The sequence below is a fragment of the Sapajus apella genome, unplaced genomic scaffold, assembly GCF_009761245.1.
Source record: "Sapajus apella isolate SASKATOON/1434 unplaced genomic scaffold, GSC_monkey_1.0 scaffold150, whole genome shotgun sequence".
Taxonomy (NCBI): domain Eukaryota; kingdom Metazoa; phylum Chordata; class Mammalia; order Primates; family Cebidae; genus Sapajus; species Sapajus apella.
In genome coordinates this window covers 1,052,585-1,074,277 of record NW_022437090.1, presented here as the reverse complement: position 1 = coordinate 1,074,277, position 21,693 = coordinate 1,052,585, and the positions used below count along the sequence as shown (strand labels likewise).

Sequence of the window (21,693 nt, the reverse complement as noted above, 5' to 3'; positions counted from 1 at the left end):
GATCCTTCCACCTCGGCCTCCAGAGTAGCTGGGAGTAGAGGCATGCACCACCATGAGTAGCTAATTTTTAATTTTTCTGTAGAGACAGGGTCTCCCTATGTTTCCCAGGCTGGAACTGAACTCCTGGCCTCAAGTGATCCTACTGCCTCAACCTCCCACAGTGCTGGGATTACGGGCATGAACCATACATCTGGCCTGCCTACATTTTAATAGGGGGCCAGAGTGAGAAAGTAGGGTGAAGTGCAGTTCTAAGAGAGGACAGCCCCCCAGGAAGGGCAAGCCTTAGTCACTTACAGGGGAAAGGGGAAGAAGCGGGAATGAGACTGGAAAGCAAAAAGTGATTGTCTTTGTAAGTACGTCTTGCTTTGTGTACTGTGCATGTTGTGCAGTGTATATTCAGGTCAGGGCCTGGATTCTGCGTGAAGGTGCTGAGTGCTGTGTGTGTGTGTGTGTGTGTGTGTGTGTGTGTGTTGGCAATGGTTGTTAGTATTGGGATGACTTCTCTGCATCTGTGTTAATGTGCAAAACTCTGGAATGTATATTGTGCAAGTACCTACCGGCAGCAAAGAGATATGCATCCAATTTATGCAGAGAGAGCATATGTCCTTGGAAGGCCTGTGGTATCAATCACAACAAGTTCTCAAACAGAACAATTCTATTGAAATGTAGAGACTATTCTGGCTCACTTTGTACACAACAGGCACTCATGTATTTGTCAAACGAATGAGGGTTTTGGTTTTATTAAAGTGCAATCACTTAAATAAATATACAGGTTTGGTTAAAAGCTTAAACTAGATGTTTTAGGAAGAATAAATTGGCTGGGCACAGTGGCTTGTGTCTGTAGTCCCAGCACTTTGGGAGGCTGAGGCCAGGGGATTGCTTGAACCCAGCTTGAACTACTGGACAACATACCTGTAGTGAGACCCTGTCTCTCAAAAAATAAAGAAGTTAGCTGGGCATGGTGGAGCACGCTCATAGTCCCACCTACTTAGGAGGCTGAGGTAGGAGGATCGTTTAAGCCCAGGACATTGAGGCTGTAGTGATATGTAATTCCCCACTGCATTCAAAACCAAACAAACAAAAACTAAAGAATAAATTCATAACCAGGCACCAACATCCATTGATGAATCCTAGCACTTTAAATCCTGTTATGGGGTTTATATACTAGTCCTACCTCATGTAAGAAACTTTCACTGTTTCATTTCACTCAATAAACATTTCCTGAACATCTTAGTCCCAAAGGCAAGCCCTGGGATGTTGCAGCCTGCCTCATTTCCCTTTCCTCTGAGCCACTTTTCTCTGGGTGTTGCAATTAGAGCTTAATTATATGTTATCTTGTATTGTTCCTTAATTGTTGCATGTGCATTAATCCACTTCCACAAGGCTGTATAATCCTCGGGGGCAGGGACTGTGTTATAAACTTCAGGATAGGTGAGGAATTTAGCAGAGAGGTAAATATATAGAAGTAAGTAAACATCCGCTGTTTGAAGAAAAATGGAAACAAGAATATAAAACTATTCATGAACTGTAGTAACATGTAACATACAAAATTACCTTAAAAACAAGAAGATACATTGTTACTACATTGTTATATTGCTAACTAACTAAACTATTACCTCCCCACCCCACTGTTTTTTTGTAGAGAAGACATCTTGCTGTTGCCCAGGCTGGTTTCAACTCCTGGCCTCCAGTGAACCTCCCACATCGGCCTTCCAAAATGATAGGATTATAGGCATGAGCCACCTTGCATAGCCTAAATATTCCTTGAATAATCAAATACAAAATTTCAATCTTAGCGGGGAGCGGTGGTTTACGCCTGTAATCCCAGCACTTTGGGAGGCTGAGGCGGGCGGATCGTCTGAGGTTGGGAGCTCGAGACCAGCCTGGCCAGCATGGTGAAACCCCATCTGTACTAAAAACACAAAAGTTGTCAGGGTTTGGTGGCAGGAGCCTGTAATCCTAGCTACTTGGGAAGCTGAGGCAGGAGAATTGCCTGAACCTGAAAGGCGGAGGTTGCAGTGAGCCGAGATCGCTCCATTGCACTCCAGCCTGGGTGACAAGAGAAAGCCTCCGTCTCAAAAAAAAAAAAAAAACCCAATAAAATAAAATCAATCTGCATTTTCATATTAATGTAATTGTGGTGATCCCCACAACGTTATGTTCCTCTTAGTGCAAACAAGAAATGTTTCCTAGAGCATGAGAGTCAAAGGGTAGAACACGCCATTGCTGAATTACTGGGTAGCCGGATTTTCCTATAGTGGGACTTCTCCATGGCAATGCCAGCATTTTTTCGGACTGTACAATTCTTTGTTGTGGGGGGCTGTCCTGTAGAGTAGGGTGTTAGCAGCCTCCTTGGCCTTTACCCACCAGATGCCAGTAGCTCCCCTCTCCCAATTGTGACGATCCAAAACGCCTCCAGACATTGGTGTCTCATCACCCCCAGCCCATAACAAGTGCCCTCTAGGAATTTTGGTTCTAGTTAGATAATTTTCTTATTTCACAAATGGTGGGAAATGGGGGAAGGGAAATACTTATTACTTATTTGCTATGAGCTAGACACTCTTATCTGTGTTATTCCATCTTGCAGATGAAGAAGCTGGAGTACCGAGTGGAAGAACCTGCTGGAGATCATAAAAGCGAATTTAGTTCAATCAGGACTGCAAGCCGGTTTGTCTGACTACAAAGACTTTAGCCCTTTTCCAGGACACTCCCACTGCTTCTTTGCCAGAAAAACAGCACACCTCAAACCGAAGGTGAACGGCAAATTCAAAAACTGTATACAAAACATATTTAAAAACTTTTTTAGGAGAGAGGCATCACTACTTTCAGAGTTATTACATTTGCTTGAATATAAATATACATGCCAACACATATATAGACATGGGGGCCCCTCACTACCGTTGTGGCTCTGGTCTTATCTCTGAAAAACACAGAACAACACAATGGAACAACTTCAATTCTCCTTGTTACAAATTATCCAAAAGCCAGAGTCTAACGGTGCCAAAAGCAACCGGTCCTGTTTACGTAAGGCTTGAAGGCTAATAGTTAACTTTTTCCCGTTTAATTCCAGCAACAGTAAATAACGCCTCACTTTACACCGCCAGAGGAAGGAGATGTCATGAAATGGGGAAGAAAACACTGAGTGCAAAGGAAAATGGGAAGGTGCTTTCCAGCTTCCTCCCCCTGGCGCGGGCACGGGCCCTTGGGTCCGCCGGGACTGCACCGCCTGGGTCCCCCCGGTCCCCACCGAGCTCCCGAGCGCGGCGCCCCAGCTCTCTGGCTCCCTTCCCGCCCCAGGGCGAGCCCGGCCCCTCTCAGAGAAGCCCGTCCCAGAGCCAGGCCTGGAAAAACAACAGCGAGAGAAACTTTGGCTCGGTGCGAAAAGCCAAGCCTCAAGTTTGGCTCAGGGCTGCAGCTGCCGGTTCCGATCGGGGGGTGGGGCGGGGTGTGTGTGTGGGGGGTCACCACTCGGTCAGGTTCAAGTGCGCATGTGCGCGAGGAGTCGCTCGGGCACTTATTGAGCGCCGACTGTCTACGGGCAGCCGGGGGTGTGTAGCCCGGGCGCACGGGGCGGGCGGGGTGCGTGCTGGGCGGGTGCGCGGCCGGGGGGTGGCCGGGGAGGCGCGGGGGCGCGGGGGTTGGGCGGGCGGGGGTGTGTCCCGAGCGTCTCTGCAGGGCGCCGGCGGGCGCGCTGCTCCGCTCCCTTCCCGGGCGGGAATCCGGGCCGGGTTGTGGCCGCGGCCGCGTACGTGAGCGCAGTGTCCCGGGGAGGGGGCAGGCCGGCCAGGTGGGCGCCAACCCAGCCTCGGCGTTCGGCCGGAGCGGAGCCGGGCCGCGGGCCGCGCCGGGAGGGCGTGCAGGGCAGCGGCCGCTGCAGCCCGGAGCCGAGCGAGCCGTCCGAGCCGAGCCGTCCGAGCCGGGGAAGCCCGGCGCGCCGCTGCCGTTCGTGGCGGGCCGAGGTGAGCTGCGCGGGGACCTCGCGGCGCGGCAGCCGGGGACGGGGGCGGCTGCGAACTTCCCACGCCCCGCGCTTCGCCTGGGGGCCGGGCCGGCGGCCTGGGGGCCTCGGGGGTCTGGGAGGCCGGGGCCGCGGCGGGCGGGGCGCGGGGCGCTGCGGCAGGGCCGGGGTGGCGGGCGGGGGTGGCTGCCGCTCCCGCGCGTCGCCTTGTTTACCTCGCGCGCCGCTGGCGCCCCCCTTCGGAGCCCCCTCCCTGACTTCGGGCGGCCGGGAGTCGACACTCGGAGGGACGTGGACCGGCCCGCCTGCTCCTCCCCGGCCCTTTCCGGCGGGGCCGCCCGCCCGGCCCTCCCGCGCCCCGCGCGTTCCTGCGGGTTCCTGCCCACTCCGGCCAGCGCGCGAGGCCGGGCTGCGGGACGGGCGGGACAGGGGGACTGGGGGACACACCCTCCGCCCGCGGGCGGCCCGCGCCCCTCCCGCCCTGGCCGCCACCCCCTCTGCCCGCGCGCTCTCGCCCCCGCGCCCCTGCCCCTCCCCGGCGGTGGCACAGTGGGCTCGCGCGGTGCCCGAATGGGGGCCTGCACGGGGAGTTTGTCCTGTGCAAACAATTTCCGAGGCAGCGTTTTCTTCCCTGGCGGGGAGTGCAGGGCTCAGCGCCTTCACTTTGGAACTGACTCAGAGACCTGACGAAGCCCACCTGGCTGGCGGGGAGGGGGGCCTCCGCCTCTCGGTTTTGAGCAGCCCTGGCCAGTTCCCGGTGGCCTCGTAGGTCTTCCACCGGGCAGGCGTTCCCATGATGCCAGGCTGCCGGGCGCGGGGATCCCTGCAGGCCGGCGCCGCTTTCCTTAGAACCCCCTTTCTGGAAAGGTGCACCTGGGGTCTTTGCTTCAAAGTGAGGGAGCCACAGGTTCCTAAGGCTGCCTTCACACCCTCTCCAGGTGTTGTGTAAACGGAAGCTCCTGGTCGCAAATACCTTGAAACACAAGGGAACGTGGCCATTAAGTTCAACTCTACAGGTCCTTTTGGGGAGCTGCTGTGCTCCCAGCACGGTGCCAGGCTCTCTGGGAGGCGGCGGAGGCCCCAAGGAGACCCCAGGCTGCAGGAAGCCTAGGACTGACTAGGTGGAAGTGATTTAGGAGTTGACGTTCAAGTGAATGTGCAGTGGTTGCCTGAGTGAGTGGAGATGCTGGGGTGGGAGCATATCAGATAAAGGAAGGAGGACATTGGGGAAGGGAAGTGGAGTACTACATTTTGAAATAAGTTATGTCTGTGGAGAGGTGGAGAGTAACTCATCCCTAGGGCCCAAAGACAAGAGGAGAAGCAAGTAACAGGTGGGATAGTTTGCAAAGCGGGGCAGAGGAGCACAGGCTCATACCCATCTCGGAGCGGGAGGAGACAGAGATATAAGAGATGATTCCCTCCCTCCAGGGCGTCAACTCTCATGAAGGATGTGAGCCTGGGAAATCAGACACCAAGAAATATAATGGTAACTGTCAAAGTGCGACGTGCAGAAATAGTTCTGTTGGAGTCAGAGAAGGGAGCTGTGGGTAGGGCTCAGTCACCAGGACTGTCTGTATTCCTGGAGGCTGACGCTCTTGAGATGGGCTGTGAGGTGGGAATGAACATGGCTTTACAGAGAGGCAAGGAGATGGCCTTGGCCAGACCAGGAAACGTATCCTGAACAGTAGGAGACAGAGATGGAGAGGAACAATGGTTGAGATTGTGAAAGTCCTAGAAAGCCCTGTCGGTGATTGCATGCCACCCTGTGTGTCCTAAGGAGACAGTCAAGATTTCCGAGTGAGGGAATGTTGTAATAACAACTGTAATGGACGGGCTTTGGAAAGTCATGTTAGGAGGACACATCAGGGAGCAGGCGGCTGCAGCTGTGGGGTGCCCAGAGTTTGCACTGGGATCGGTGGAAGTGGAAAAGGTGGGTTTGAGAAACATGGCTGTTGAAATAATCTGTTTACAGGGCAGGGTCAAGGGATGAGATGAATGGAAATTAATTCTTGGTGGAAATTGATTCTGTGCCAGGGCCTTGGGGCTGCTGTAGTTGGTAACTTGAGAAATCGGAAATGTGTATTTTGGAGAGAAGGAATTGACTACTCAGGCTGTAGAGAAGTTTCTTGGGACTGCTTAGATATCCAGATGTGGGTGTCCTGCAAGCAGCTATGCTCTGAGATGAGGAGGGAGGAGTGGGGGGCGGGGGGAGCCCCCGGGGTTGGTGTTGCAGAGGCTGCAGAAGCCAGGAGAAGGAAGGGGCTTGGAGGAGAAGTGGGGAGGCCGCTGGTAATAGGGGGGCAGCAGAGGATGCCCCTGAATGGCACTCGCCTGAACCGAGGGGCTTCTGTTTCTCTCTCCTGCACTGCCATTCACAGGACATTGCCCAGTTCTGAACCTGAAGCTACAAAAGCAACTGTGGGCAGTTGGGCCCTGAGGAGGATGGGGCTGTTGATTCTTCTAATCGCGAGGGTGGATTGGAGGTTAGAAGGAAGTAGAATGGGATTTGCTAAAGACAATAAATTGCTGGGCTTTGAAATACGTTGAACTTTGCTGGGGGCTGGGGAGTGGGTAGGAGTGAGAGAGTCAGGGAGGAGGACATTTTAACTCTAGGGATATTGTGATTCCCAGGGCCGTTCCTACCAGAGCCTGGCACCCTGCAGGTAGAGGAGAGCTCTTGCTGTTTTTTTTTTTTTTTTTTTTTTTTCCTGAGCTCTGTTCATGTTGCAAGGGTGACACAGGGTGATTTGCTGAACAAATTCCCCAGGCCTCAACATGCAACATCTGAATTTGAATGATGGTTGCAAAAAGCTGTGGATTGAGCTGAGAACGTAATTACTGTTACTTAGCCTCCTTGTTTCTCTGAGATGCAGGATCAGTGAGTGAACTAGTAGGGGAAGAGGATTTGGGAATCAGATAATTTTCTTTATCGGGTGTATCTGACTGTCCAAAGACTAATTGCAGTGGAGAAGTTGTCAAGCTTATTGACTCATTGGAAAGCAGTGTCTGTACTGTTTTGACTGTGACTTACCTTAAGAAATGAAATTTACATCGTGACCTAGTACCTACAATCATGTATAAAGAAATCGAATCTAAGTTCATAAAGTACTACCTCCCTTTGCTCGGTGTCATCTCTGACGTTTCTATTTTCTAGTCTATTATTGTTCACTTAAAAAGCTGTTGTCTCCCACTAAGTTGATCTAATCGTCCTCTAATGGATCATAACCCACAGTGTGAAAAAAACAGAGTTTTCACATTCAGTGAGTATTTATTAAGCCATTTAAGTGAAGAGCTACCGTAACTAGTAAGGTGGAAGAAGGCATGAGGAAGGGTAGATTTACAGACTGTTTGGAAAGATGAGAGACACCTTGATTAAGGAGCAAGCCAAGGTGATTAAATGCCAACCTGAAAAATCACTTCCTGTGGGGTTCAGAGGAGCCAGGAGTGATCTGTGCTGGTGTGGCTTGGAAAAAGGTTTGGGGACAAGGAAGTCTGGGATGAACTGTTTTTGGTGTTTCAGCGTGCTGCAGAGATGGGGAGGTGTATAGAATGGGCAAAGCCTTGGAGTTAGGAATGTGTAAAGTCTACGATTGTGTCAGAGAGAAGAACAGAGGGTTCTTGTTAGAGATTAGAGAGAAATCAAGTTGTTAAAGTGGGCCGGGGTCACTTATAGGGCAAAGGTTGTAAACTGGTGGCCAAGGAGGGTTTTAAGCATAAGGATATGTTATACTTTGGACTACATAAAGATGTTTAAAAATTGGGGAAAAAATCCAGAAAAATCTCTGGATTTGCAGCTCTTTTAAGGAGTCAGACCTGGTGTTCATCTCAAGCTGAGAAGGCTGTCCCCTGCGGACAGGAGGCAGGCTCATGGTCCCGGGGCTTCCTTTCGCCTCAGTCTGTTCACTTTCCATCCACGACTTAGTCCTGTAGGCGTTTTGCTTTGCGGTCTCAGTTTTCAAGAGACTCGAATGCCAAGCCAGGAAATTCGGGATTGCTGTCATGGGCTCTGGGTGGCCACTGAGGAGTCCGGGTAGGAGTGTGGCATTATGGAATCTGAGATATTTCTGTGCACTGGATTTGTTTAAGGCAAATCAACAGCACTTTTTGAGAAGCTGCTGGCTGGGACTTTGAAATATTTTTATGACAATGGCAAAGGAATTGTAGAGGGTCTTGACCTGTGTTCTCCATAGTAAGGCAAATTCTGAGTGACCCCAAGATTTCTCCACCCTTCCCATTTTCCACTTCTGGCTGGCAGGGATCTCAGAATGATGTTGAGGTCATACCTTGGTGAGTTGTGAGTCACAGTCGGCAAGTGTCGACTATGACGAACAGTTCTCAAGAGCTTGTTGTTGATCCAGATGACTCCCAGAAAATGGGCTGATTTGGGGTTCCAGCCTAAGTGAGTACGTTCAGGACTCTGTGGCCTAGAATAGTCTTGTTTTCCGCACAAGACTGAGAGGTCTTCCCAGATGAGCCACAGATGAGACAGACTGACCAGTAGTCACCCTGCCATTACTAACTTCAGTGATTTTAAAATGTTGATCTGGCTGTAGTGGCTCATGCCTGTAATCTGAGCACATTGGGAGGCTGAGGCAGGAAGATTGCTTGGGTCCAGGAGTTTGAGGCCAGCCTGGGCAACATGGTTGAGACCCTGTCTCTACAAAAAATAATAATTAAAAAAAAAAAAAAAAAAAACTAGCTGGGTGTGGTGGTGCATGCCTGTACTCCCAGCTACTCAGGAGTCTGAGGCGGGGGGAGCGCTTGAGCCCTGCAGGAGGTGGAGGCTGCAGTGAGCGGAGATCATATCATTGCACTCCAGCCTGGGCAACAGAGTGAGACCCTGTCTCAAAGTAATGTTTCAAAGCTTTTGAAACATTAAAAACATGAAACTGAAGTGCATTTGTTTAAAAATGTGTGGCTGCAGGATGCAAGGATAACCAGAAGCCAGCTGAATCATATCAAATTAAATCTATTTCCTACCTTATATGGTGGTTTGGTTACTAGACCAGAGGAACAGTGCAGCAACTATGGTACATTTTAACTTCAGTATTTAACAGTTTATTGAGGTATGATGGTCCATGTTAAACTGTAAGGGGTCACATGTGGGCTGGATGGTGTTACTAACTTAACAACCCCCTGAAACTTTTAATTTGTAGCACTGAGGCAGCCTGGAAGGAGATCTGAAAATGAGTACAGTAGAGTTCCATTCTTGGCCTTGATCTGGTCAACGCTTTCCTGGTGTCAGTGAAGATACAGAAGGCACGTTCATCAGATTTGTTGGTGGCGCAGAAGTGGGAGGGATTGCTGGTTTTGCAGACACATCAAGGCTCGGAGTCGTCTAGAATTAGAGGTGCAAATTAAAAAGAAAACAAATTCAGTAAGAGATGAATGTAAAGTCTGATTTAGGTTTAAAAATTTGAATTGTTGCGTTTTGAGCTGTTCATATGTCCTGATAAGATAATACCACTTCTGGGGATGTAGCTGAGACCATATCCAAAATGTAGATGGTGATTTATGCACAGAGATGGAACATTCTGAGGTCTTTTTAAAACTATAGTAAAAACTCGGGAATAACGTAAATATCCAATGGTGTGGGCTAGAGGTAACAGATGAGTGAATTCTGATAGATGCCTTTAAAACAGAATGTTAGGAAGCCATGAAAGATGATGTTTAGGAATAGCTTTAAAATGACAGGGGAAAATGTTTCTGCCAAACACTAAGGGACATCTACAGTGTGATTTCAAATGTTAATAAAGCAGTGTGTTTAGAAAATGACTGGAAGGAAATAGACTAATAATAGTAATATCAAAATAGAAATGCCAGTTGTTTCTGTATGAGTTGAGGTATGTGACTTTTTTTTTTTTTTAACGTTTGTATTATTTGTCTTTTCTCTAGTTGTAGATATGTTCCACAGTGGGGACTTCTGCAATTTTTAAAAGTTTTTATTGTTCAAGGACAAGAGAGGGGAGAGTAGATGATTCATTCAGTGATTAATCTTGAGTGTCTGCCCGCTGCGTGTCAGGCTCAGGGTTAGGGACTGGAGTCACAATGTAAGACAGAGTCCTTGACCCCAGGTTGGCCCAGGTCCACTGAGGAGGGTAAGGGCATGGGGAAAAAAGCCTTGGGATTTTTCTGATGTTTGTGAGTTCAGTGTGAGCCTTGAGTGGATGAGGCTTTTATTCTTATTTATTTATTTATTATTAATTTTTTTTTTTTTTGAGACTGAGTTTCATTCTTGTTGCCTAGTCTAGAGTGCCACGATGTTGGCTCACCACAACCTCCTCTTCCTGGGTTGAAGCGATTCTCGTGCCTTAGCCTCCCAAGTAGCTGGGATTACAGGCATGCACCACCGTCCCTGGCAAATTATGTATTTTTAGTAGAGATGGGTTTCTCTGGTCAGGCTGGTCTCAACTTCCGACCTCAGGTGGTCCGCGTGCCTCTGCCTCCCAAAATGCAAGGATTACAGGCATGAGCCACTGTGCCCGGCCTTATTTTTATTTTTATGTTAGAGAGTCACGAGTCATGCCATGTTGTCCTGCTGGATTCAAACTCCTGCGCTGAAGCGTTCCTCCTGCCTCAGCCTCCCAAGTGGCTGGGACTACGCACATGAGTCAGTGAGCTTAGCTCTAAGATACGGCTTTTAAAAAATGAAATGCAGTTTGTAACAGGATCAGAAATTCAGCGATCTAATCACAAGATCTAGTCTTAATGACCTTGGCTGGTCACGTAACATTTGGACACTGGAGAGCCAAGGGTTAACAGGGACATAAGCAAGCGATGATCCCAGAAAGGAGACCAGGATGCTGGAGGATGGGGAATGACTGAACTACGTTCATTTGATGGATACACAGTGGCACCTTCAAATGGTTTCCTGGCTCTCGGACATAGGAAGGAAGAGACTTGTTCATTTTTGCTCCTGGTGTTCGAATACAACCAATGGATGGAACGGTTGCTTTATTCTCTGTAGCTGCAGATTCCTCATTTATGGCATGATTACATGATTCCTTGTCTGTAGAATGATCAGCGACCAGGCTGATCACAGACTTTAAGGTCTCCTTTAACCTGAAAGACTGGGACAGCAGATTTCAGTTCAACATGAAAAAGGATTTTCTAGCTGGGAGATCTGTCCAGCAGAGGAAATGTCTGCCCAGGAAGTAGTGAGCTTACCGCTGTTGGAGGTGTTGAAGTAGAGCTGAATGCTGTTGATGAGGGTTGCTGTGGAAGAGAAGGACAGGAATTAGGTGGACCGCCAAAGTCTCTTCCAATTTCTGGGGTCAGTTATTTAATATGTGACTTGTCAAAGCCAAAAGACACATAGGATAGGGGCTTTACCTCCAGTGGCAAGTATATGAGTCAATATCTTCAAGTGTGTTCTTTAAAAAATGTTTATAAATAGGACCCAGCATTTTTGAGAGACCCTATTGTGATAATTTTAGAAAGAATGAAAAAATAAAACAAAAGGCTGGGCACAGTGGCTCAGTGCCTGTAATCCCATCACTTTGGGAGGCTGAGGTGGGCGGATCACGAGGTCTGGAGTTCAAGACCAGCCTGGCCAACATAGTGAAACCCTGTCTCTACTAAAAATACAAAACTTAGCTTGGCATTTTAGCACATGCCTGTAGTCCCAGCTACTCGGGAGGCCGAGAAAGGAGAATCAGTTGAACCCGGGAGGTGGAGGTTGTGGTGAGCCGAGATCGTGCCACTCTGAAGTGCAGACTCTGAAGTGCAGTGGCACAATCTCGGCTCATCACAACCTCCACCTCCGGGATTCAAGGAGACTCTGAAGTGCAGTGGCATGATCTCAGCTCACCACAACCTCCATCTCCCGGGTTCAAGTAAGTCTCAAAAACAAAAACAAAACAAAAAACAGGCTAGGTGCATTGACTCAGGCCTGTAATTTCAGCACTTTGGGAGACTGAGGTGGGCGGATTGCTTGAGCTCAGGAATTCAAGACTGACCTGGGCAACAGGGAGAGAACTTGTCCGTGCAAAAATTAGAAAAATTAGCCAAGCATGGTGGTACACCTGCCATGGTCCCAGTTACTTAGGAGGCTGGGGTGGGAGGCTCACTTGGGCCTACGATTTTGAGGCCTGGGTGACAGAGCGAGACCTTGGCTCAAAAAAAGGAAACAAAGGATGAGGATAACTGTTTTAAGCCAGGTCAGAACTTAGTTTGTGACCACAGGGATGCTGAAAATTAAATTTAGTCCTTAGGAAAAGCAAGACAGTTTGAGGGGGAAATGGCCAGTAATAAAGCACCACACAGACTAACATGTAGCGGAGTAGTGGGGTCATGCTGAGCGTGGCGGCTCACGCCTGTAATCCCAGCTTTGGGAGACCAAGGTGGGTGGATCACTGGAGGCCAGGAGTTCGAGACCAGCCTGGCCAACATGGTGAAACCTAATCTCTACTGAAAATACAAAAATTAGCCAGGTGTAGTGGTGTATGTCTGTAATCCCAACTACTTGGGAGGCTGAGGCAGAAGAATCACTTGAACCCGGGAGGCGGAAGTTAAAGTGAGCCAAGATCATGCCACTGCACTCCAGCCTGAGTAACAGCGAGACTCCGTCTCTCACAAAAGAGAATAGTGGGATCATGCCACTTCTATCTGGAATGACGACTAAATTAAGAGGGGGCCTTCAGTGTGTGCTGGGTCCTTTGGCTGTGGAGGACGTGGCGTGACCTTGAATGTCTCCTTCCACTTCATGTCCACTCTGTGGATTCATATCCCCAGGAGCATCTTGCTCAACACCATCCTGACATGGGCGTTGAGACGGAGCCCTCTGATTGCTCTGCAGTTTAGCGTTAAAGAGAACATGGGGCAGATCGATTGAAAGACGTTTTAAACCGGGACTTTGCAGGAAAGCATATGTTTAGTTTATATCAGACAATAAATTTGTAATTGGAATCAAATTTTTTTTTTGAGACAGGATTTTACACTGTTGCCAGGCTGGAATGCAGTGGTGCAATCATGATTCACTGCAGCCTCGACCCACCAGGATCAAGGGATCCTCCCACCTTAGCCTCCTAAGATGCTGGGATTATGGGCCTGAGCCACTGCTCTTGGCTTAACATTTAAAAAATTTTTGCATATATATTACTTATAGCTTACATATGGAAATTTTTTTTTTAGTTTAATTCTGCTTAACTTTCGCTGAAATATATGCTTTATTTAGAATCTGCATGATTATTTAAAACTTTTAGATTTCTCTTCCTGATATTTTTGGATTATTTTTACTGTTGTTTTTGCTGAAGTGTGGGGCACTGCTAGGGCTAAATCACTGAGCAGAAGTTTCTTAGCTCTGCAAAGAGAGTAGAGGTTTAGCTCATCTGTGGACATCATCATAAGGTGATTTTTGTCTCCGAGTGATTTATGCTTGCATATTGCCGTTTGAGAAATCAGTTATTTGGCAAGAAAGTGCTCTCTTTATATGGGATGAAGCAATTTTGGGGTGCATGGACTTAACAAATGGCAGTTTTGGATGTATGTGAAAAGCACAGACAGGACTTAGTTATTTAGAACTTGAGTTGAAAATTTTTGTACACTTAGTGACAGGCCAAAGTCGTCTTTGTCTCTGTGTCATTTGTGCCTCACATGGTCTCTGTCAGATCAACTGTGCTTGTTGAATTTCTGTGAATTGGTTTGCTGGGCTACATATGGTGGGTTTGGGGAAAACGTAGGCTAACATGCTTTTTGTTTTTGTTTTTTGTTTTTTCTTAATTTGAGACAGTCTTGCTCTGTTTCCCAGGCTAGAGTGCAGTGATGCGATCTCGGCTCACTGCAACCTCTGTCTTCTGGTTTCAATCAATTCTCCGTGCTTCAGCCTCCCAAGTAGCTGGGATTACGGGCATCCGCCACCATGCCTGGCTAATTTTTGTATTTTTTAGTAGTGACGGGGTTTGCCTTGATAGCCAGGCTGGTCTTGAACTCCTAACCTCAGGTGATCCTCCCACCTCAGCCTCCCAAAGTGCTGGAATTACAGTAGGCATGAGCCCTGCCTTTTTTTTTTTTTAAAGAAAGTAAAATATGATAACAAATAATAGTTCTCAGGTGGGCATGGTGGCTGACACCTGTAATTCAAAGACATTGAGAGGCTGAGGTGGGAGGATTGATTGAGCCCAGCAGATCAAGACCAGCTTGGGCAACATGGTGAAACCCCATCTTTATAAAAAATATAAAAATGGGCCAGGTGTGGTGGCGTGCACCTGCAGTCACAGCTACTTGGGAGGCTGAGGGAGGAGGATCACCTGAACCTGGGGAGGTCAAGGCTGCAGTGAGCTGTGCTGGTGCCACGCAACTCCAGTCTGGGCAACAGAGAGATACCCTGTCTCAGAGAGAAATAAGAAAACCAAAACCCAGTTGTCAGCCTTTTTTGTCATTTGAGTATCAGGAAGCCATATACAACTCTCTTAGCAAAAACAACCGCATTCAGTGGCTGCTTTTCAAAGTGCCGGAGGAATTGAAAACTCCCTCTCTTCTTTCTATTTTTCTTCTGCTGAAAATGAATTGCTCTTGGTGTGCTGTTCTTAAATTCATGTGTCCTGCGTCCATTTTTAATCTTGTTATCTATTTTTATGGTGACTGTCGCCATGGTACTCCTGCTCCTTGCATAGCACAACAGAGATTTCCGATGTCTGATAGGACAGCTCAGAGTTCTGCTGCAGCCGGGAGAGAAACTGTGTTTGAGTAGTTATTTTTTTAATTGAGGTGTAATTTACATACAGCACAGATCTTAAGTGTGCCGTTTAATCAGTTTTGACACATGCATATGGAGACAGAACATTTCTATCACCCCAGATGAGTTCCTCGTGACCATTATAAGCCCCACCCCCAACCAGAAGCACCATAAATCTGATTTCTACTGCCATAAGTTAGTTTTGCTTAGCAGATTCTAAATATTGTAATTTTGTCTTCCTTTCCTTTCCTTTCTTTTTTTTTCCTTTTCTTTCAATAGTCTTGCTCTGTTGTCTAGGCTGAAGTGCAGTGGCACGATCACAGGTCACTGCAGCCTTGACCTCCCGGGCTTGAGCCATTCTCCCACCTCGGCCTCCCAAGCAGCTAAGACCACAGGTAGGCTCCACCACACATGGCTAATTTTTAAATCTTTTGTAGACACAGGGTCTTGCTGTGTTGCTCAGTCTGGTCTCAAAACTCCTGGCCTTAAGTGACTGTCTCACTCTGGCCTCCCAAAGTGCTGGGATTACAGATGTACCTGTGCACAGCCAATTCTGTGTTTCTAAGGACTCTCTAGGTAGTGCTTCGAGGAGGAGGAGGGGTGTGCATCTGTGTTTAAAAAGCAGTATCCCATATGGCTAGGAGTCCCCAGTGAGTGAATAATAATGTTTTAGAGTTTGTCCAATGGGATTAGCTCAGGGGATTTGGATTTATGTTAGGACTCCTGATTCCCAGCTGGAAGAGTCAAAACCACAGACAGGCCTGGTATGGAGGAAGTGTGGCTGGGCAGGGGCTGGCTTATCGGGGAGTGTGCGGTTGTGTTGGAGAGCCGCAGTGCTGGGTTAGGAGAACCGGAATTACTCCTAGTCTATCCCCTTGGATGACCAGAAGTCCCTTTGGCATGCTTTCTCTTTTTTCCCTGCCTTTGCCTTGAACTAGCATTTGAATTTAACAACCTGCAGAGTTGCACTTGCACTGTGGAAACAAGATCTGTGCTGCAAAGCCCGCTGCTGGCTGGAAACGCAGGTGTGCACTGCTGAGCTCACAGCCCCTGGGAAGCGTGGGCCAGATTCAGGGTGAAATTGCCCCAAACATGTTATTGAAATGCATTGAACAGGGCCTGTTTCTTTTCCTTTTTTGAAAAAAATTTAAATGAAATTTTCATTGTGCAAGTTAGTACATGAACACATTCTCTGTAAGTGAAAAAATGCAAAACTTCTTGAGCAAGCAGAAAGTCTTCCTTGATGACTGTTCCTGATCCCAGTCCCTTCCCCAGAGGTTGAGCACTGTCACAGACTTGCTGGTCTTCAGCTGCCTCACATACTCACATCTAGACCTATAGGACTTACAAAAAGTTAAGTGCATTGGCTGAGGATTACATGAGATCTCTTTACTGAATTGCTTCTTCCTCGCTCAGCCTCAGTCGGCTTGGTGAAAGTTCCTGGGCTTGTATGCAAAGGTCTCCTTGATTTTGTTTAACCTCTGCCTGGTCTCCATTAGAATTAGAAGGCCACACAATTACTTCACCTTTCCCTAATTCATGGGCCTCTCAGTCATTTCCAGATCCTTTACTGTTAAAAAAGCTGTTACCAGCTGGGCACGGTGGCTCACACCTGTAATCCCAGCACTTTGGGTGGCCAAGGCAGGTGGATCACGAAGTCAGGAGTTGGAGACCAGCCTGGCCAATATGGTGAAACCCCGTCTCTACTAAAAATACAAAAATTAGCCAGATGTGGTGGCATGAGCCTGTAGTCCCAGCTACTCAGGAGGCTAAGGCAGAAGAATCGCTTGAACCTGGGAGGCAGAGGTTGCAGTGAGCTGATATTGCGACATTGCACTCCAGCCTGGGCGACAGAGCAAGATTGTATGAAAACAAACACACACACACACACACACACACACACACACACACACACAGAGTTATCAAAAACACTGCTGTACACACCCCTGCAGCACCTGTGAGTTTTCTCTAGGGTAGGTAGGTACTGAGAGAGTGGAACTGCTGGGCCATAGGGTTCTTGAACTGTGCATTCTAACAAAGATGTCTTATGGGGCCAGTTCTTCCCTTAGAGTTACTGTAAAGTGGGGGATGCCTGCCCTGTGCTCAGACATGAGGCAGTTATTGGAAGATTAGGGGCAGGATTTGGAGTGTGCCAGGTGGGTACTCGCTGGCCTCACAGGTCGCACATGCCAGTGCTGGTCTGTGGGAAGTGTTGGTGTTGGGAAGGGCTCTTCTGGGCCTCCTATTTAATTCTGCTTGGTTCCCGCCTCCCAACCCCTGAGGACTTTGACCCGTATGCTGATAGTGGTTGTGTGAAAAAGCATCACAGGCCAGACGGGCAGCATTATGGACTCTGGGTGGGAAATTCTAAACTCAGTTCACGCAGCCTACTGGAGACCTTCACTGCACCTGTGATTCTTCTCCAGCGTGCCTTTGTAATCCAAAGTGTGGCTTAAACACTGAAACCCAGGGCAAGGCATTTGAAAGCATGATGTTCTTTAAAGGCATCTAGAATGCTGCCACGTGGCTGTTATTAGCAGTTTATGTTGATTACAGAAGAATGGTGTCTGCTGCTGCTATTTACACTTCTGGCCTTCATCTCTAGCTCTCTACAGAACTTGTGCAAAACATGAGAGTTAATCCTATCAGATCAAACCCATGCATTTAGGCGCCAGTATGGCAAGGGAGGGAGTGGCCGTGGCCCTCCTGAAGACAGCTCTGGGGCCGGTTGTGGGCTGGTGTCCCGGGCCACCTGGGTGGGGAGAGGGCAGAGCCCTCTTTGCAGCCTTCCCGGTTTTGCGTGCATTCAGCTTCAGATCTCCACGCAGACTGTAATGAAGTAATGCTAGTTGGACCCTAGGGCAGCCCCGCTTGTGCGTTCATTCACCGTCCACACGCAGTGTGCGCTTCATTTGCCTTCGTGGGGGTATTCCAGCATCCCCTCTCGGGTCTCCAGCCGATGTTAGCAGGGCCTCCCTTTTCTGTCATTTTAGTAGTTGGTGACCAAGTTGGCATTCTACTCCTCTCTCCTACTTGGTGGATTCTCTTGGGGCCCTCCTAGCCTTGAGCCTTCATCCTGAAGAGCACTGTCGTCTTAGCTTGCCCTCCCTGTCACACAGCACATTGAGGTTCACGGTCCTCTGGCCTTATACATCATCTTTCTTTTTTCCCCCCTGAAACAGGGTCTTACTCTGTCACCCGGGCTGGAACACATGGCACGGTCACAGCTCACTGCAGCGTCAACCTCCCAGGCTCCAGTGATCCACGCACCTCAGCCTCCTGAGTAGCTGAGACTACAGGCACATGCTACCACACCTGGCTAATGTTTGTATTTTTTGTAGACATGGGGTCTGCCTGTGTTGCCCAGGCTGGTCTTGAACTCCTGAGTTCGAGGCACCCTCTGCCTCAGCCTCCTAAAGGGCTGTGATTTACAGGCGTGAGCCTCCACACCTGGCTGCATCTATCTTGATGAGCAGTAACCGGTGTTCCCAGTGCCGATGGTTTTATAGGGGTTTGGACAGGAGTGCGCAGTGTGCTGCTTTTTGTTTTAGTGCTTTTGCAGTGGCACTGGACAAAACGTCTTTTTCCTTTTTGGCCTTCGTGGCCACAGTAGATAACCGTGTGTCCTGCAGTGACATCAGGTCTCTTTACTGGGTGTGGCTGTTTCCACAGGGCTCTTGCACAGTTTGGATCTCTTTCGTACATTTCTTATGCCGCCCTTGTTGATGTTAAGGTCCCTGTGTCCCCCCCACCCCACCTTTGCACTCTTGCCTACAGTTTTCCCGTAGGTTTGGCTCTTCACTGCCTGGGCTTTGGTGTCTGCTTTCTTTTCAGGAGCTTGGCGATTCTTAAAAAAATCAAGGCACTTGTGGAAAAAAAAATTCATTGCCTCATTGAAGCCCTGAATTATCCTCTGGGTTAGGATCAATGCTTTTCCTCATTTTCCAAGTGAGGAAACTGAGGCACAGAAGGGTGAGGTCTTTTGCCCAAGGTCACAGGGGGAAGTCTGAGTTTTTTTTTTTTTCTTTTTTGAGACAGGTTCTCTGTCACCCAGGCTAGAGTGCAGTGGTACCGTCTATTGACTCACTGCAACCTCCCAGATTCAAGCGGTTCTCATGCCTCAGCCTCCCGAGTAGCTAGGATTGCAGGCATTCACCACCGTGCCTAGCTAATTTTTGTATTACTGTGTTTTCTTTTTTTCAGATGGAATCTCTCACTGTAGCCCAGGCTTGAGTGCAGTGGCTTGATCTCTGCTCACTGCAACCACCGCCTCCTGGGTTCAAGCAATTCTCCTGCCTCAGCCTCCCAAGTAGGTGGGATTACAGGCGCCTACCACCATGCCCATCTAATTTTTGTATTTTTCATAGAGGTTTTGCTTTGTTTGCCAGGCTGGTCTTGAAGTCCTGACCTCAGGTGGTCTGTCTGCCTTGGCCTCCCAAAGTGCTGGGATTACAGGCATGAGCTGCTGCGCCTGGCTGAAGTCCATGCAGCCCTGACTGTGCATTCTCTTTGGGATATTTGTAAAGGGTGACATAAAAATAATTGTAGCCCTGATCCTGGGGGATCCCATGCTTGATACTTTGCTGTCATAATGCACATTTCCCTTTCCATGCCACAACCACCAACACCACACAAACCTCTTGGTGACTCAAGTATTTAATACTAAGGAAGTTTATGAGGTCATCTAATTTAGTCTCTCGCTTGATGCATATTTTTCTTGGCTGTAGAACATCATAGAAAGAGCATAGCTTATGTGGGCCTGGGGGCTCACACCTATAATCCCAGCACTTTGGGAGGCCGAGGCGGGAGGATCAGTTGAGCCCAGGAATTTGAGATGAGCCTTGGCAACATGGTGAAATCCTGTCTCTAAAAAAATACAAAAATCAGTCAGGCGTGCTGGTGTACACCTGTAGTCCCAGCTATTTGGAAAGCTGAGGTGGCAGGATTGCTTGAACCTGGGAGGTTAAGGCTGCAGTGAGCTGTGATATTGCCACTGCATTCCAGCCTGGGCGACAGAGGGAGACCCTGTGTCAAAACAAACAAACAAACATAGCTTTTGGAATCAGACACATTTGGGCTGACATTCTAAGTTCTGTCATTTTCTAGCTTTGTGGCCTTAGGAAAATTACTTAACTTCTCTGAGACTTAGTTTGTCCATCTGTAAAATGGGAATGATGATGGTATTTATAATCTCATGGGTTATTTGTGGGGGATTAAATGAGACACAGCCTGTGAAATGTTCAGCAAGTTGACTGACACTTAAGTCTTTGATAAATGATAGCTATTAGAACATTCCTGAAGGAACATCAGTCTTTGAAAGGCCATGGATTACATAGAAGGGTTCCTGTTATTCTCTTGTCACTTAGATGTGATTTTATTTCTTGGGAACATCCTACTGCCTTTGCTTCAAAAGATTCTCTTCTAATGCTGGCCTTGAACTAAGTGCAGTCTGCCTCCGGTCTGCGGTGGTTAAGGGGTGTCAGCACCCTCAGTCGTGTCCCTGGGGCAGGCAGAGCTCATCAGCACCCTGTGCTGATTTTTCCCCTTCCTTCTCTGAAAACTCATGCATGTGGGCCAGCTGCTGTCTGCGATTGATGGACATTTATTTTGTTGCTTGGGCTCAGCACGTCTTCACCAGTGATCACCCTCTGATTCATGCCACCACCCTGTCCATTTTAGGAAAAACATCAGAGTGGCACCCCAACATCGTAAGCCGGGACTGGGATGAACTCTCATTCAGCCTGTTTTGCCATCTCTCTCTCAGGCCCACAGTTATTGGGGCATAAAGATTCCTTAAATGGCTTCCTCCAGAGAAAAATACGGTTAAGGCACTTCCTCAGTGGTTTGTACCCTGGGCAAGCCCCTCCTCCCTTCTGTTTATTTTCCACTGTGTGTTTAAATCCTCCCCGATGGTGCCTGTCTTCTCTTCACTCAGGCTGACTTTCTGTTTTTGGGGGAAACGTGTGTCTCCTTCAACCTCCAGTCACTCAGCGGATTTATTTTTTTTTGTTTTTAGATTCGTAACATTTTATTTTGACTTATCTAACTGCTGTCAAAAACTGAAAATTTTCACATGGATATTCATCTGACTCATGGGCTCCATTCTAAAAATCATCTTTTTAAAATCAGGCTTCACTCTGATTGCTGAAATTTTTTTTCATTTTCCTGAGAGAAGCAAATGTTCATTCATTTCATCATACCACACAAGTACATAAATGTAGCTTCGGAGCATATTAAGTGCTTTTATACACGAGTGCTGGCTGTGTGGACCAGGTGATAGCTCATTTAGGCCCCAAATTCATTAAGGGCAGCATCTGACTCTTAGGCTTCTTAATATCTGGTTTGGTGCATGATCAAGAGCTGGGCCCATGTGTAGCATATCAGCAGGTGATTAAGGATGCTGGGCTTTTTCTGCTCCGGGGCCCTTTCCCAGGGAGTCTGGTGAGTCCCTCCCCAGGTGGGTCTGGTTGTGGGCGGGATTAGCTCCCAGAGGCCTGCCAGTCCCCACCTGGGGGAGGTTTGGAGAAAGGGCCCCAAGGTTGAGATTCAGGCTTGGGGAAACAGAGCAGGAATGGGACCCCCTTCCTGAAAGTGAGCGGGGCAGGCACCTAGTCACGTGGGTGATGGGCAGGGGCCAGTCAGTGGCTTTGGGCTCCAGGGCCAGAGCTGTCTGATGTGGCGTTGAGCTCCAACCATGGACACTGGGGTGGGTTCCTTTTGACTGGCAAGCCTCTAAATGGGTGCCTTGATTACCTACCACACGGAGGGGGCGGTTGCCTTTTTAGGACCTGCTGATTCCAGCCAGGTGAGTCACCAGGTAGCTTTTATCCTCCCACCAGACTCCACTGCCTGTCGGTTTGGCATTGTCAGAGAATGTAATCATTCATCGAAGTGACATTTGAGTTCCAAACCAGCTTTCTTCTTTAACCATTTCACCCCCAGGAGTGATTCTCCTTTGTTTAGCATTGTCAGGGAATATGACGGTCCATTCAAATGACTTTTGAATTCCAAATAGTGTTTCTACTTTAACTTCCTAAACGAAAAAGGAAAAAAAATTGGT

The 21,693-nt window shown here is 48.4% G+C and overlaps 1 protein-coding gene across 6 annotated transcripts in view; it reads left to right on the top strand.

Annotated features, from left to right (window-relative positions):
* The first annotated feature begins 3,086 nt into the window (after positions 1-3,086).
* Positions 3,087-21,693, top strand: part of ZNF395 (zinc finger protein 395) — a 44,186-nt gene continuing 25,579 nt past the window's right edge. For 2 of the 6 annotated variants that reach the window (XM_032265401.1, XM_032265398.1), the window contains exon 1: positions 3,754-3,959. Coding sequence is in view for 1 of the 6 variants with exons in the window: in XM_032265397.1 (XP_032121288.1) it covers positions 3,155-3,162 (8 nt within the window). In the remaining 5 variants the exon portion in view is untranslated. Of the gene's footprint in view, positions 3,163-3,246; positions 3,376-3,753; positions 3,960-15,002; positions 15,029-21,693 lie in introns of those variants that run through there. The other 4 variants (XM_032265397.1, XM_032265403.1, XM_032265402.1 and 1 more) reach the window with 4 other exon arrangements.